The sequence below is a fragment of the Amyelois transitella genome, chromosome 12, assembly GCF_032362555.1.
Source record: "Amyelois transitella isolate CPQ chromosome 12, ilAmyTran1.1, whole genome shotgun sequence".
Taxonomy (NCBI): Eukaryota; Metazoa; Arthropoda; class Insecta; order Lepidoptera; family Pyralidae; genus Amyelois; species Amyelois transitella.
In genome coordinates, this window is record NC_083515.1 from 1,461,754 (window position 1) to 1,477,565 (window position 15,812).

Consider the following 15,812-nt stretch of genomic DNA (forward strand, 5'->3'; position numbering starts at 1 on the left):
CTCAATATCTTTCCCAAAACCTTTCTCCGAATAATTAAACGCTACAAAGATTTCAAGCTTAATCTATTGGAATTTGCCGAGTGCTCGAGGAATATTAAGAAGACCCTTGACTCCAGATCGCTTCATGAATTTCAAAAAGCAATCGGGATGCGCTAAATGGAGTCTTGGGGCTTCAAAAGGTGGCCTGATGGTCCTCAAATGATTTATGCGGAGTCTCTCGATATTGAAGGCGTTTGCATCAAGTGCTGAAGAGAGCAATTGACAATAATATATTCAGATTTTTTCAGGACAAACACTGGCATTCGAAGTCATTTTTTTTTTTCATTATTGTGAGACATTATAAACATTGCCTTAATATACATACGTCTATAACGTTGGTTGACGTCGAATCAATAACTTAAAACTAAGAAGCGGTAACAATCTGCACTGCTGCGTTTTCTTCAATAACGTAAAACAAGCTTCGTGCGTGCCATATTACGGGGACTGGAAATGTTTCAGAGTCATGATCACCAAAATACAATTACAACACACGCCATTCAGTCAACATATCGAACTTGTCCAAACATCCTTGGACTGGCGGTCGACTCAACAGTATTAGGTTTATCAAAGGAGGCACATCGTTTGAGACACGAGCCTACTCGTATGTAAATTAATGACCTATGCAATTTTGGTCCATAGAATTTACATACATATAATCACGTCTATATCCCTTGCGGGGTAGACAGAGCCTACAGTCTTGTAAAGACTGATAGGCCACGTTCAGCTATTTGGCTTTAAGATATGATTGAGATTCAAATAGTGACGGGTTGCTTGCCCATCGCCTAAAAGAAGAATCCCAAGTTTATAAGCCTACCCCTTAGTCGGCTTTCACGACATCCATGGGAAAGAGATGGAGTGGTCCTATTCTTTTTTGTATTGGTGCCGGGAACCACACAACACTAGAATTTGTAGTATATATAAGCTTTCCTTTTGCTCGTGACTTTGCTTAAGTCGGAACATCTATACATCCTGTCTTGCCAAAAATATACATACATCTTTCACACGAATATACATACATATGGTCACGGCACACGGCACAGATATAGTTAGTAACCTAGATTAGAATATAGGCTACTTTTTATCCTGAAATTCTATCCCTTGGGGATGAAATAGGGGGTGCAAGTTTGTATGGAACTTCGTCATTTTTGAATCGATATAAAAATCTATAAATAATTATACATAGGTACATACATAGATATGGTCACGTCTATATCCCTTGCGGGGTAGACAGAGCCAACAGTCTTGAAAAGACTGAATAGCCACGTTCAGCTGTTTGGCTTAATGATAGAATTGAGATTCAAATAGTGACAGGTTCTCACGAATATGCATGCGTTTTTTCAGATAAGTCCGTTCAGCAGTACCTGTAATGTTGAAACATAATGTTAGTCATTATTACCTGTTAAGACCTACCTTCTAAAGTTTTACGTAACTATGTAACATTTTATGTAAGACTGTTGGCTCTGTCTACCCCGTAAGGGATAAAGACGTGACCATATGTATGTATGTATGTATGTAACATGCTTAAATACTTGGAATTCCTATTGTAGGCGATGACTAAGGAATATGCTTATATTCTTGGGATTCTTCTTTTTGGCGATGAGCTTGCAACCTGTTACTATTCAAATCTCAATTCTAAATATCATTAAGCCACACAACTGAACGTGGCCTTTCGGTCTTTTGATGACTGTTGGCTCTGTCTACACCTCAAGGGATATAGACGTAATTATATGTGTTTAAACTCTATATCCAGAATCCTATTAATAACAGCACGAAACATCTAATTATAAATTAAATTCGCCTATGTTATTATGGGCCCTTAATAAGCGGTCCTCCATAATTGATTTATTCCCCAAAGTGAGTTTACTTGCCGCCTGCCCCAATTACTATGAAACACTTCTATCAAATTTCTAAGACATTATTAATGTAAATTTACCCTTGTATTTGAATGAAACATTATTTTTTTTATATAACTATTTTTAAAGCATTGACTATAGCAATCATTTACTTGAAAAATCAACCTTGATTATATTATCTTTGTTTTTTTTTAATATAAGCTATATGTATCGAAAACAATAATGGAGAAAAATTATGCATGACGGTGTACAATAACATCATAAATTATGGCAAATTAAAGGATAAAGATTAGATGGAGTGTGGCTTTCAGTGGAAATAATAAAATCATCGTTATACGAGTATATTTGATCACCATTATTCCCTACTATAGTACCGTGTGGTTCCCGGCACCAATAAAAAAAAGAATAGGACCACTCCATCTCGTTCCCATGGATGTCGTAAAAGGCGACTAAGGCATAAGCTTATAAACTCGGGATTCTTCTTTTAGGCGATGGGCTAGCAACCTGTCGCTATTGGAATCTCAATTCTATCATTGAACCAGGCAGCTGAATGTGGCCTATCGATCTTTTCAAGAGTGTTGGCTCTGTCAACCCCGCAGATCAGACAGATCAATTATTGCTGTGGTCTTACGCTAAACTAATACCACATTTTGTTGATAACAATGCATCTAAAATACATTTATTAAGTAATTCATTATAGCTCCCAGCGAAATTTAAATAAAGTGAAAATTACGAGCTGTAAATTAAAAGGCGTTAAGGTACTTGTCCGTTGTTGCATCAGACTATATTCTGGTAGCTACCTCCTGAGTGAAAGTATCAACTTAAAAATAAGAACATTTTTTCTGTTTGTTGGTCTATGTATTATAAAAGTGCATCTTAAAAACGTTATACTTATAAGTATAAAAATCATGACTTTCACATTTCTACACGCTTATGGAAAAGAGGCTTGCATTTTGTATGTAATTAATGCGACTTCTTTTATAGGTATATTTGCTTCAAATCGATGTTACTTTTCTATAGATAAAAACTTTACATTTATTTCTATTTCCAGTTAGTTAGTCACTTTTTTTTACTTTATTGCGCTACAGCTAACACCGTAATACCACTATTTTTTATTCCATTGTGATAAGCCTAGTTTGAGCATGTACTAAAAGTACGCAGCTACGGAACTGTACTTTAAGCATTAACCAAGTCTATTACACGGGGTCCTGGTAACTTAAGACTCGGTAAAATTCATAATAAGGTAATAACTGGCGCTCAAAATGTCTTATATTGCTTTAAAGGAGCTTAGCGACAGGGAATTATTCTACTTTGTAGATCATTATCGATTGTAACCATATAACGACTAATTAAATCGCTTTAGCGTAAGGCTAAATTAAATACCTACACTTTTTTAGTTTTCTAACGCAAAAACGAATAAATAATTAATTCTGAAAATTGGACTTGATATCTTATGATTGATGGTGTTGACATAATTTGTACAGTGTGTACATATTTTATTTTATCTTTATTTATTTGACGAAATATTCGTATTGAAATATCTAGTTCTACATTTATTCATGTTTTTTAATGTAGACAATGTGTATTCGTCCATGATTTAGATTTAAGAGATCTATATTTGTACATTGACGTCCGATGAAAATGCTGCAGTGTAGTTTGTTTCGCCGCTTCTTCTACACATGCGCTTTGGAAGCGGTAGTAGTTATAATTAGATTTAAGTGATGTGACGTCAATAAGTGATACCTTGTATCCAATTTTGAAAATAAATCTATTCTATTCTTTTTATGACTGACTGACATATCTACGCACAGCTCAATACACTGGGTCTAGAAATTTGAAATTGGATATCTGCTTTCAGAAAATTCCCATGAGAATCGATAACAACGGTATTTATCGTATTACAGGAGCACACTCTACAGTTTGGCAAATAAGAGTTTGTACCGGTGACAGGTGGTACTAAAGAGTGTGAATAATGGCAACACTATTTGTAGTTAGTGTGTAGCTATTTGTCTATGCGAAAAAAATTAAGCGGTATTAACTGAACAACATATTTTGCCTCCATTTCTAAAACTCATTCCTCAGGGAGCATGCAAGCATTAACATTAATTTCCCGACCCATCTTTCTGTGAAACACCCGATGCACCGCGACCCGAATGCACCCGAAGCGGAACTCCGCCGCGTCGCCCTGATAAATGACCTAATCACACTGTGAATCTCTCGCTCTTGCAATTGCTCTGTGGTAATTATACTGCACTCTGGTTGGTTTAGTTTAAATTTGGAAGATGTTCTCTTTGTTGGCGCTATATTTAGATTAGTTTTTGTTTTTTTTTTTTTATATATATTATACGCTGGTACAGAGAACATGTTGAATTAAAATATATATAATAATTTTGTGTCAATAAATACTAAATATAAAAATAAAATAAACATACTTCGAAAAACAAAAGAATTTAGAGTTAAGCTCGTTTTCAGTGCAATATCATATCAGTCCTTTTTCCCGGTGTTGTGCAGAACAGAACTACTCAATTCGTATTTTTATTTTCTTATGAGGCGACTAAAGAACACACAAAAGCACAACTAACATTTTCTGAGAATTGTAGGTAAAATCTTTGCTTCGACTCTTCTTTCAAAACATACCAAATGACTAGTCCTAGATTATTCCGACTTCTACTTATATGAGATGAACATTGTTTCATATACGGAAAATTTTTAACATACTCACACATATAATCATGTTTTAAACCTAACGAGGCAGACAGAGCCAACAGTCTTAAAAAGACTGAAAGGCTACGTAGCTTAATGATGGAATTAACATGCAAAAGTAACAATAAGTTGCTAGCCCATCGCATAAAAGTTTTTTACCTTAAAACTTAGCCAAATACTATATAACCAAGCTGACCAGAAACAGGAAATGTCGGCACAGGTTCTATTAACGCTCTAAATTGTCTATTACGGCAATGCTAAGATGAATAGAGGAATATTTTGCGAGCTTACGTGGCCATTATGAGCGCAAATTACCTATTATCACGCTGATGAAACGGCACTGGCCATAGACTAGGTTTGTTTATTTTTATTTTCAGCTTAACCAGCAGCAGTTGTGCTCTATGATAAGGTTATTTTCGAGTTTAGTACCATTTTGTGTTCATATAAAACTGAAGTTAGTTATATATCGTAGCATTTTCATGTAATAACGCCCAGCAAATATGTGGACCGTAGAATTCTACACTTTTTAGATACGCAGTAGCAACTTTTTCATAAGTATAAAAAAATCTTCTGCGGTGCCGGGCACTTGGTTTGCGAATAGTATAGGTTCTACATACAAATAATAACGTCTATATGCCCTGCGGGGTAGAAAAAGTCTTGAATAGACTAGTAGGCCAAGTTCAGCTGTTTGGCACATGATAGAATTGAGATTCAAATAGTGACCTATTGCCTAAAAGAAGAATCCCTTGTTCATAAACCTATCCCTTAGTCGCCTTTTACGAAATCCATAGGTAAGGGATGGAATGGTTCTATTACTAAGGGATTGACTTATAAACTTGGGATTCTTTTAGACGATGGGCTAGCAACCTGTCACAATTTGAATCTCAACTCTATCATGAAGCCATACAGCTGAACGTCGCATTTCAGTCATAATGAGGCTTTTGGCTCTGTCTATCCCGCAAGGGATTAAAACGTGTCTATATGTATGCATTTACAATAATAAAAATCTAGTCAAGTTTCATCTCCATTGTAAAACGCTTGCTCCATTCTCTGCAAAGTAAACTGCCATTTTCATATCTTTACATTGTTTTGTTAAACCTTTTATCTATTATTTATTTGCCTCATTTCTCGAGCGCGACAAAGCCAGCGAGTAGATTAAGTTTAATTTATTTCTTGCTTTCTTGTCTTTGATTGACGACACGAGACATTAAGGTCTCGCACCCATTTCTCTTACTTACTGTGTTTTCTTTTTATTTGACAAGCTTTTGTGAAGGACTTCGCGCCCGTATGTAATTCCAGAATTCCAAAAGTAGTCTATCAATATGTACCTATTGTATAGTCTCTCGAAGGTCTAAGTATTCTATATCTTTGCCAAATTTTATAAAAATCAAACCAGTTGTGATTCAATTGATTTTATTCGTTACAAACAAAAAAAATACAAATAGATATTTTATCTACTCTTTACAAATATAATTATAATTGATTAAAAAATACAACGTCTGGACAGGAGACTGGGGTTTGCCTGTTGACCATGATCATTGACGGTTTCACCACCGACGTTTCGTTGGCACAGCGTGGTAACTAAGAATTTTGTTTTGCTATTCCCGCCAAAATAATTTTGCATACAATCCGTAAAAAAAATTGTGATTGTCATCTTTGAGTATCTACATACGTTTGTATTTCTGTACATACATACATATAATTACGTCTTTATTCGTTTATTATAAATATCTACTTAATTATAAATATTGGCACAAAGGTAAGTCTATAAAAAAAATTACTTTGTCCTTTCAGTCCCTACAAGCGCTTGGCTAGCCCTACTGTTTCGCTTTTTATTATGACGTGAGCGATAGATTTTCGCGCGTTAAAAACGGCGTCGCGCGTGCGCGTGCAGTTAGTTAATTAACCAGGTACAAAATAAATTGAAATAACAAAACGACAAGCGGGTGCGCACCTTAATTTAATTATGACGTGTTCTTGACAGGATTACTTCGGTTGGGAACCGCTTCAGGTGTAAAATGTACTTGCCTTTTGTAAAACAGCAATTACGGTTATTTCTAAAGTTGAAGCCTTTGTTTTACTTGTCGGAAAGTTATCATAAGCAACGATTTTCTTGCCACCGCCGTTGTGAGATGTGTATAAACAAGCAAATAAGTACTTACAAACTTACTTTACAGAAAATGGCTTTAGTTTTTAGGGTTCTGTACCTAAAAGGGAAAACCCCTATTAATTAGCGTCAGCTGTCTTGTCAATCTGTCTGTCACCAGGCTGTATCTCATAAATCGTGATAGCTAGAAAACTGAAATTATCACAAATTAAGTATGTATTTCCGTTATAACAAGATAATAATATACTACAAATTAAAAAGATTTTTATTAAGGGAGGTCCCCATACAATAAACGTGGTTTTTCCTATATTTTCACTCAATATTAATGACGGTCACAGGCGGACGCTTAAAATTTTCACAAAATATTTACTTGTACAATAATTATCTTTCAAAATAAATAATTAAATAACAATAAAGTATTATTCTTTTCTTATTATTTTAGAGATGGGCACCCATACATCAAACGTTATTTTTAAGCAATTTTTTGGTTGATTTTAACAAACAGGTACCAAACTAGAAACGTGAAAATATATGACGGTTAAATCTCCCGGCGCGAGTCTGATTCGCACTTGGCCGGTATTTTTTTTTTCTTCTGAAACACCATGATCAAAATTGACACATTGTGGTGAAAAGTCAGGGTAAGAATAACCATATCTGAAAAATGAGCTTAGAGAGATGTATGGCATGTGGGAAGATGTAAAGCAATCCTATCGGATGAAAATCAACAAGAACATTATGCAATGGAAAAGAACAATCAATTATTTATATGAAATTATAGTTAGCAAATAACTCATTAAATTATGGAATTACAAATGCATTGTTCGTCTCATTCAGCGCAACAACCATAGAACAACGGACTTCCACGAGGCATTGTCTTTACGGGTTCACGTCTCGTTGAAATTTAGGGATCCTCTGGACTTTTATAAAAGCAATAACATACCAGTGTAATTATAATACATAATAACCTACTAAAAACCAGTATAAACCCCACCTAGCCAAGCTCCCTTACATCGACTCAATTCATCGTGGATTAAGATTTAAGAGACTTTATATTTGTGAATTGACGTCTGGTGAAAATGCTGCAATGTAGTTTGTTCCGCCGCTTCTTCTACACAAGCGCTTTGGAATCGGTAGTAGTTATAATTGGATTTAAGTGATGTGACGTCAATAAGTGATACCTTGTATCCAATTTTAAAAATAAATCTATTCTATTCTATTCTTGGGTTCGCAGTCTGTCAAGCGTTTTCCAAATAACCCAAGGCAGATTAAGACCAGCTCCGTAGCGTAGCACGCGCGTCGCTAATTTTATCGCGCGAATACAAACGCTTTTTATAATGATGTGAAACAAACAGCGATAGTTTTATAGAGAAAGCCAAGGAATGTTCGTGATTCCCACAAAATATTTCTACCTATTCTTCTTCCTCCTACCGTTAGTTCCGATTACATCCTCGCCTTTCTGGAGAAGAGCAAGATGTACGATTTTTGGTAAATTGTATTACCTTCCTACTTATGACCTAAGTTTGTCTATATTGTTTAAAGAAGCATATTAAGAAATGTACTTGTCACAAAAGTGGGACATGGAATGAAATTGATAAGCTGAATAAAACAAAAAGATTTTGTGTACGGAACCCAAAAACAATATCAAACACGCACTTTGCCCCGCTGAAGTCTTTACGCCGCGCCCTGAAAATAGTATTCGTATCGCAGCCTGCACTTTTTGGCTGAATAGCTGTTGACATAGCATTGTGCGAACGGGACAATGGATGTGTGAAATACTTATATTTTCGTGTTTCATTCTCATTTCCCCATTGTTTTCATTATGGTCGCAACTGGAATTCTCTGTAGTCGTGTTTGTTAGCTGGATTCATCTTCAATTAATTTGTGCACGTAATTTCACTAATTGGTCTGAATTAATGAATAGGCTTGGAAATGCGGAATCGAATTATTCACTAGTGAGGTTAGATCATGGCTAGTCAGAATCTTTCTGATTTGTTATGACCACGAAGTTTAGTGCCTTATTCTGTTTAGGGTTACATACATACATATAATCACGTCTTTATCCGTTAAGGGGTAGACCTCTGGGTAGTCAAGTACTTATTACTTCTCTTTCCCGGAAGGGTCGACAGAGACTACCTCTTTCCACTTGCCACGATCTCTGCATACTTCCTTCGCTTCATCCACATTCATAACTATCTTCATGCAAGCTCGGCGGTTTCGGGTACTTTTGACCTGGCCCTTTACCAGGACGTCCTTAATTTTATCAAGATACGTTGGTCTAGGTCTTCCCACTCCGACCTTTCCCTCCACACTCTCCTTGTATATCTGCTTATTACTTCAAAAGACTGAAAAGACACGTCTATTTGGGGGCAGTCCCTCCTCTATCGGCTAATAGATCTTGATTCTTATTCTCTTCTTCCTCAAGTAGTTCCCTCACTAATGAGGATCGTGACTTCGACGGAAGCGCTGCAGCAGGCTACTCCGTCTACAGCTAGTTCGTCGGCCACCACTGTTTTGGATCCTTCTCTGTGGTCTTTTGCCATCCACCTTCCCAGTTATTATTAGCTTTTCCAAATAGTCAGTGATTCTTTTACGCAATAAAAAATAAGGCTCTATGACTTTGATATGGTAATAAAATAATTGTTATTATCGAATTTTCTGAATATTAAAAAAAAATATTTTTCTGGTGCGAGATCAGTTCTTATGTTATCTGTCTTTTTTAGAAATCAATCTTTTTGTGAATCGATACATCCGCTTACGATTTGGATCGCTATCCCTATAAAGAAGGTACTGTCAGCCACTGTCAATATCAGTTGTACTTGTCAATCTGCCAACTAAATAACCAAATTAGGTAGGTACCTGCCGACAGCGAGGCGAGAAGAAATTGCGCCAAAATTTCTCTCATTTGTTTGTTTATTCTTGCTGGCAAAGGCTGTTTAATTCATGTAATTGTAAAAAACACGTATTTAGGTGGTTGCTCAATCTTCATAATGTCCAATGTAAAGACAATCACTAATGCAGCTCGCATAGTATCTTCGAAGCCGAAGACTAGACCTTTTAGAGTTTCAATTGAAGGTAATATTGGGTCAGGAAAGTCTACGTGTATCAACTTTTTCGACAAATTCCACAACGTGGAAAAACACACGGTTGGTAGTCTTATTCAGACGATTCTTAACAATACAAATTGTATAATAACCTTATTCTTTCAATTTATTTTGGCTGTAATCAAAAGGTACCTTCTTACCATTTTAAAGTTCCTTTTCTATTTCAGGAACCCCTACACGAATGGCGGAATGTAAACGGGCATAATCTTCTTGGAAATCTGTATACAGATTTACACAAATGGACATTTTCTTTTCAACACTATGTACATTTAACCAGGCTCAAAATACAGACCAGTCCACCTTCAAACCCTAATATTACTGTCAAAATGTTTGAAAGGTAAAATTTATTATTCTATACTGTCATTAATTTCTAGTTTCTAACATTTAAAATTAAACAGTCAATTAGGATAGAACCAGTAACTGACTGGACAAAGTGGATAGAGAAATGTATATGGAAAAGAGGATCCCGGTTCCTTAATCATAATCATTCATCATGACCAGGAACACACAAGGATAAGGGATGTGTTTGTATGTCTTTTACTTCAAAACCACTGAACTCAACTCCATGAAATTTTCAATGCATATAATGTGGAACATGGAGAACCGAGTGCAAGTGAATGTTAGTACACTATACCAAGAAGAACTACTAAGGTTATATTGTCACACTATACATATTTATATTTTCAGATCAGTGCAAAACAGCAGGTTCTGTTTTGTTGAGAATGCAAAAACTCATAAATTTCTCCATGAAGCGGAGTATGAAGTCTTGACATCCTGGTATGAATATGTTGAGAAGAATCTGGATATTGGACTAGACCTTATAGGTGTGTATGAAAAAAAATATATTTTTTTTTCATCATTAATTTTAATTTCTTGTTTAAGTACCTTCATATTTATTGTTGAATGCTGCTATCCAGACTTGTTCAACCAAGTTAACCAATAAATAAATACTTTGCAGTATATTTGAAAACATCTCCACAAGTGGTTTGGGAGAGAATGATGAAACGAGGCAGAGCCGAGGAGTCAGAGGTGCCGCTAGAGTATTTACAGCAGGTTTGTATACATATACATTAAATTTTTTTATTACCCACTTAAAAAAAGTTCACAATTTGAATATATATATTTTTTATATTCATTAAAAAAATTGCTATACCTGACCAGGTTTATATTGTACCTACCCATTTGTAATCATACATACAATCATGTCTTCATCCCTTTCATGGTAGTCAGAGTCATCAGTCTTGAAAAGACTGAAAGGTCACATTCAGCTATATGTCTTAAAGATGGGAAGATTCAAATGATGACAGGTTGCTAGCCCATCACCTAAAAGAATTCAATGTTTTCTATCCATTTCTTTGACAGTGACTATTGTAGCAGGAAGGATAAGGAATAAAATGGTAAAATTCGTAAATTAATTTCTCGCAACATCATTTGTTTTCCTATATAATACATAAGTATATACAGTCTCGTCTATATCCCTTGTGGGGTAGACAGAGCCAACGATCTTGAAAAGACTGATAGGTCACATCCAGCCAATAGTGACACGTTGCTTGCCCATTGCCTAAAAAAAGAATTTTAAGTTTATAATCAAAGTGTAAGTTTATAAGCCTTAGTCACCTTTAACGACATCCATGAAGAGAAATTTAATTTAATTAACTATAGACACATCTTTGCCTTGGTTTTTTTTATTTATGATACACATTTGACTACAGGTACATGACGCTTACGAGAACTGGCTAAATTCCCCCGATGTGGGCTGCGAAATCCTAACCATAGACGCAGATAGAAGTCTTGACATAGTCAAGGAGGATTTACAAAGATATACGTACAAGATCTTAGGAGGGAACCATACTAATTGATAACTTAATTGCAAAACTGTTGAATAATATAGATATTATCATTAAAAGTAAGATTCAAACTACAGATAATTATAAAAATCTATGTAAAGCCTGATTAGTTTTAAGTTAGTTGCCAAAAATTTAAAATGCCTTATCCATGAATGTATGATAATTGTAAAACTTAGCTGTATCAAAACAGATTATTATGCAAGTTCTTTTAATTTATATACAAGATTCTTATTATCTATAAAGCATTAATTCTGATAAAGTACTACATACTAAAACATGCAAAATTATGACTGATTTAAAAAAAATAAATCTATGGACTAACTCGATAAGAGTAAATTGAATTATTTTAAATATATTTTGTAATAAAATCCAATGAACTGAGAATATGTTTTATTTATCACAAAAACAAATTTATTACTAGTTTTAAGCCCTATTTTGTTCACAATTAACCACTACCAATGTAAATTAATTGAAATAAAATGTCTAAAATTTAACCTTTTAACCGCGCGAGTCGCATATATGCGACAAATATTGCCGTGCCCCTACCGCCCGTGTCGTATTTCTGCGACAGAGAATATCCATGATTTTTTCGTTCTATTATCGTCCTATTAACTTCGTGGTATAACTAAAACTATTATTGAATAGAGCTATTTATTACAACAATTACTTAAAATTATGTTTCATAGCTCTAAGCATTGAAAAAACTTAAACAAAAATAAGTAATTGGCAGCTCGGACTTTTCTTCGGTGTCTATCGCGCGTGTCGCATAAATATGACCATAGGGATGGGATACAATGCAATGCGCATTTTAAAAACAAAATAACAAACAGTTAAATAATCAGGTATAATGCATCATTCAGCATGAAATAAACAGTGTCATACGAAATAAAGTTAAATTAACAAGAATAACTTTAAACATAAGAATTATTAAAACGGTCGCTCCATTCGCTCTCACAAAGAATTAGTCAAAATAAGTTAGATTTCGGAAATTTTACTAATTTTCACTTAGAGATAAGCTTTCACCTTAAAGATGAATGATTGTGATACAAGAAGGCTGATTTTAAATAAAAACATAAAAAACTTTTTGACTTTTTTTTATCGATACAACGATTACTCCTCCTTATTTATTGTAGGTATTATTTTATCGATTTGTAGCGGCGCGCTAGGGGCACGACAATTGATATTTAGCCAAGCGCTTAAAAGGTTAAAGTCTTCTGAATGTTGTTGCAAAATAGGTCTTAAAAGTATTTACACTAAGGTAATAATAAGTTATTAAGCGGTTTCAGTTTAGCGGTAGAGATGGTCCGCTCTTATGTTAGACGCTATTTCGCTTTCCCATTTGTCTCCGTTTGATAACAACTTTTCTTTATTGTATAGAAGTTCTTCGTGAGTTTCTGTCGAGAACTCGAAGTTGGGCCCTTCTACAATAGCGTCAACTGGGCACGCTTCCTGTAAATAAAAAAAAAATAAAATTATAGTACACATACAAAAATCATCTGCTAAGTGTTGAGATTCATATCTCTACAAATGAGAAGTAGTTATTCATGTCACATACACAAATATCTGCAATACAAAAAAATATGGTGTGAGTGTGTGAGATTTAAGCTCGGAGAGGCTTAACTTTGACTTCAAAAAATATAATCTCTGTATTCTGGTAACGCCACTGCAAGCGCTAGTAAAGAAATAAATAAATATATACGTGACAAATTACACAGACCAAGTTAGCCTCCAAGTAAGTTCGAGACTTGTGTTACGAGATACCAACTCAACGATACTACCTATATTTTATAATAAATACTTATATAGATAAACATCCAAGGCGCAGGCAATCAGAAAAAATTCTTTTCTCATCATGCCCTGGCTGGGATTCGAACCCGGGACCTCCGTTGTCACAGGCAAGCGTACTACCGCTGCGCCACAGAGGCCGCTTAATAAGCATCTAGACAGGATAATGACTGTAAGGCACTAAAAAGAGACGGTTCTAAATATTAAGATGAATAAAAGTTCTTACCTGACAGAAACCACAATAGATACATTTAGTCATATCAATGTCGTAGCGTGTAGTCCTTCTAGAGCCGTCCTTACGTTCCTCCGCTTCGATTGTAATCGCCTGTAAAAGTAATATGTATGTTAATATTCTTTTAATTTCTAACATATTGGAAAATCGTGGCTATACATGGAACATGATACTAATATATACAGGGTTGTGGTTTATACTAAAATCCCTTTGAAAATGGAACGTAGGCAGAGAAAGTAGATTTCAGCTCCCTAAGCACTGTACGCGCGACGCCGTCCCTTTTCACGTCATAATAAAAAACGAAACAGCGATAGTTCTCGCGCTAAAAAAACGGCGTATGCGTGCCATACTAAGTTGGCAGGGTAATGAATCTAACAAGGAATCATTACCCTGCCAACTTATTCTATATTATTAAAATAAATTATTTGTGACTTTTTTTGTTGTTTACAATTTCTTAAAGATTGTATTGTAGATGCATTTTGCATTTAATTGACCTATCAACTAATAATCTACATTTAATTTTATCAGTTGATCGCGCAATCAGCTTTTTTGGCTATAAGCAGATGTGATAGTGGTGGTCTGATAATAGAGTGCTTCCAGTGGAGTACAGTGCTCGTTTGATGAAGTCAAAGATATCCCTTAGTCTTTTAGCCAACAAATACTCTTTGGGATTGTTGATTTGGATGTAAAAATGTATATTAATAAATTACCTGGGCCGGGCAGATGGCTTCGCACAATTTACATGCAATGCATCTCTCTTCACCAGAAGGGTATCGACGCAAAGCATGCTCGCCTCGGAATCGGGGTGAGAGAGGACCCTTTTCGAAGGGGTAGTTGATGGTGGCTGGCTCCTGAAATTTTATAACAAAAATATTTCTTCAAAATAATAATGTTAAACATTTATATATGGTGGGAGTGGGAAGACCTAGACAAAGGTATCTTGATCAAATTAAGGACGACCTGGTAAAGGGTCAGGTCAAGAGTAACCGAAACCGCCGAGCTTGCATGAAGAGAGTTATGAATGTGGATAAAGCGAAGGAAGTATGCAGAGATCGTGGCAAGTGGAAAGAGGTAGTCTCTGCCTACCCCTCCAGGAAAGAGGCGTTATTTTATGTATGTATAAAATCCGTCCACAAGTTTCCAAGATATTAGCGCATACAAACAGACAAGAGTAAATAGGGGGATTTACTTTAAAATATGTGACTACAAGGGATATACTTACTGGCTACATGAGTATATGTATTCATATAAATGTGTGATTGAGAAGTGATGGTGATAACATAGAAATAATGTCAAGTATGTATGATAGAGAAGTGATGGTACTAAATCTGTGTGGTGGAATTATATATTTACACAAAACTAAGAATGTGATCAAGAATATGCTATGGTGAAAGGGGTTTTTACATCAAAATAAGAAAAACAACAGCATACTTTCACAAACCTTGAAAATGTGGGCTAATGTGACTGCAAATCCCCTAGCCAGCTCTGTCCAAAACATAGTTTGAGCAGCTCTGTCTGACATAGCTCTAAATGTCATCTCAGGGTCTTCAGCATTCACATATTTGTAGCCGGGAGAGTTGGGTGGATAAACTTTCTCTACTTTCCCTCCAGAGCAGTGACGTACCATCACATTGCCAGCATTTGTCGCACGGACTGAAATTTTAAAGTAGACAGGAATCATTATCAATATATAAGTTCAGCTGGAAAACATTTAATTAGTCCAAGTATTTTGCTTTGGTATAATGAAGGGAAGAAATGATTATGGTTGTTACAAATAGCCTTTTGAGAATTATAGTATTGTACGCAGAAACAATCGGAATTTAATTCTAATTGAAGAAACAAATCAGCTGGTAAATACGCAATAGAGGTTATAAACAAAAGTTGCGTAACAGGATATCGTAGTTAACACTAAATCAAGGTGCGTAATAAGTAAACAGTAGGTTTATTACCTCGTGACGACACTGAAAATATTTTAGCTAGCGACATTGTTTTTATTTTATCGCCAATTCATATAAAAATCGATTGAATTTGACTGCAACTTCAGCCGAAATTCAAAACGTCACTTTACTTTCGCCAGTGTTGCCAAATTAAAACTCATTACGAATGACATATGTTTTTTTAAATTTTCTGCTATACCGGTAGTAG

At 35.2% G+C, this 15,812-nt stretch overlaps 2 protein-coding genes across 3 annotated transcripts; one reads left to right on the forward strand and one right to left on the reverse strand.

Moving 5' to 3' along the window:
- Positions 1-9,537: 9,537 nt before the first annotated feature.
- On the forward strand, positions 9,538-12,450 carry LOC106137062 (deoxynucleoside kinase). The gene is made up of 5 exons (XM_013337812.2): positions 9,538-9,845; positions 9,971-10,140; positions 10,491-10,627; positions 10,762-10,856; positions 11,516-12,450. The coding sequence occupies exons 1-5, from the start codon at positions 9,690-9,692 to the stop codon at positions 11,660-11,662; spliced, it is 705 nt and encodes a 234-aa protein (XP_013193266.1). The 5' UTR covers positions 9,538-9,689; the 3' UTR covers positions 11,663-12,450.
- LOC106137061 (NADH-ubiquinone oxidoreductase subunit 8-like) lies at positions 12,026-15,758 on the reverse strand. 2 transcript variants are annotated; one of them, XR_009657090.1, is made up of 6 exons: positions 15,617-15,758; positions 15,109-15,320; positions 14,378-14,518; positions 13,662-13,760; positions 12,855-13,099; positions 12,026-12,140 (listed from the first exon to the last, which is right to left on the reverse strand). XR_009657090.1 is itself a non-coding variant. In XM_013337811.2 (5 exons), exons 1-5 carry the CDS (start codon positions 15,651-15,653, stop codon positions 12,938-12,940), a joined length of 651 nt encoding a protein of 216 aa, XP_013193265.1. In that variant the 5' UTR covers positions 15,654-15,758; the 3' UTR covers positions 12,026-12,937. The 2 variants fall into 2 exon arrangements, 1 of the variants encoding a protein (XP_013193265.1); XM_013337811.2 differs by having other exon boundaries at positions 12,026-13,099.
- Between the last annotated feature and the right edge of the window lie 54 nt (positions 15,759-15,812).

What these genes read in the sequence shown, in the direction of transcription:
- LOC106137062 (XM_013337812.2), top strand. Translation starts at nt 9,690, where the DNA reads ATGTCCAATGTAAAGACAATCACTAATGCAGCTCGCATAGTATCTTCG. An exon ending in TATTGGACTAGACCTTATAG is followed by an intron (nt 10,628 to 10,761) that starts GTGTGTATGAAA and finishes AATACTTTGCAG; the next exon opens with TATATTTGAAAACATCTCCA. An exon ending in CGCTAGAGTATTTACAGCAG is followed by an intron (nt 10,857 to 11,515) that starts GTTTGTATACAT and finishes ATTTGACTACAG; the next exon opens with GTACATGACGCTTACGAGAA.
- LOC106137061 (XM_013337811.2), bottom strand. Translation starts at nt 15,653, where the DNA reads ATGTCGCTAGCTAAAATATTTTCAGTGTCGTCACGAG. An exon ending in ATTTTCAGTGTCGTCACGAG is followed by an intron (nt 15,321 to 15,616) that starts GTAATAAACCTA and finishes TTAAAATTTCAG; the next exon opens with TCCGTGCGACAAATGCTGGC. An exon ending in AAGCCATCTGCCCGGCCCAG is followed by an intron (nt 13,761 to 14,377) that starts GTAATTTATTAA and finishes TTACTTTTACAG; the next exon opens with GCGATTACAATCGAAGCGGA.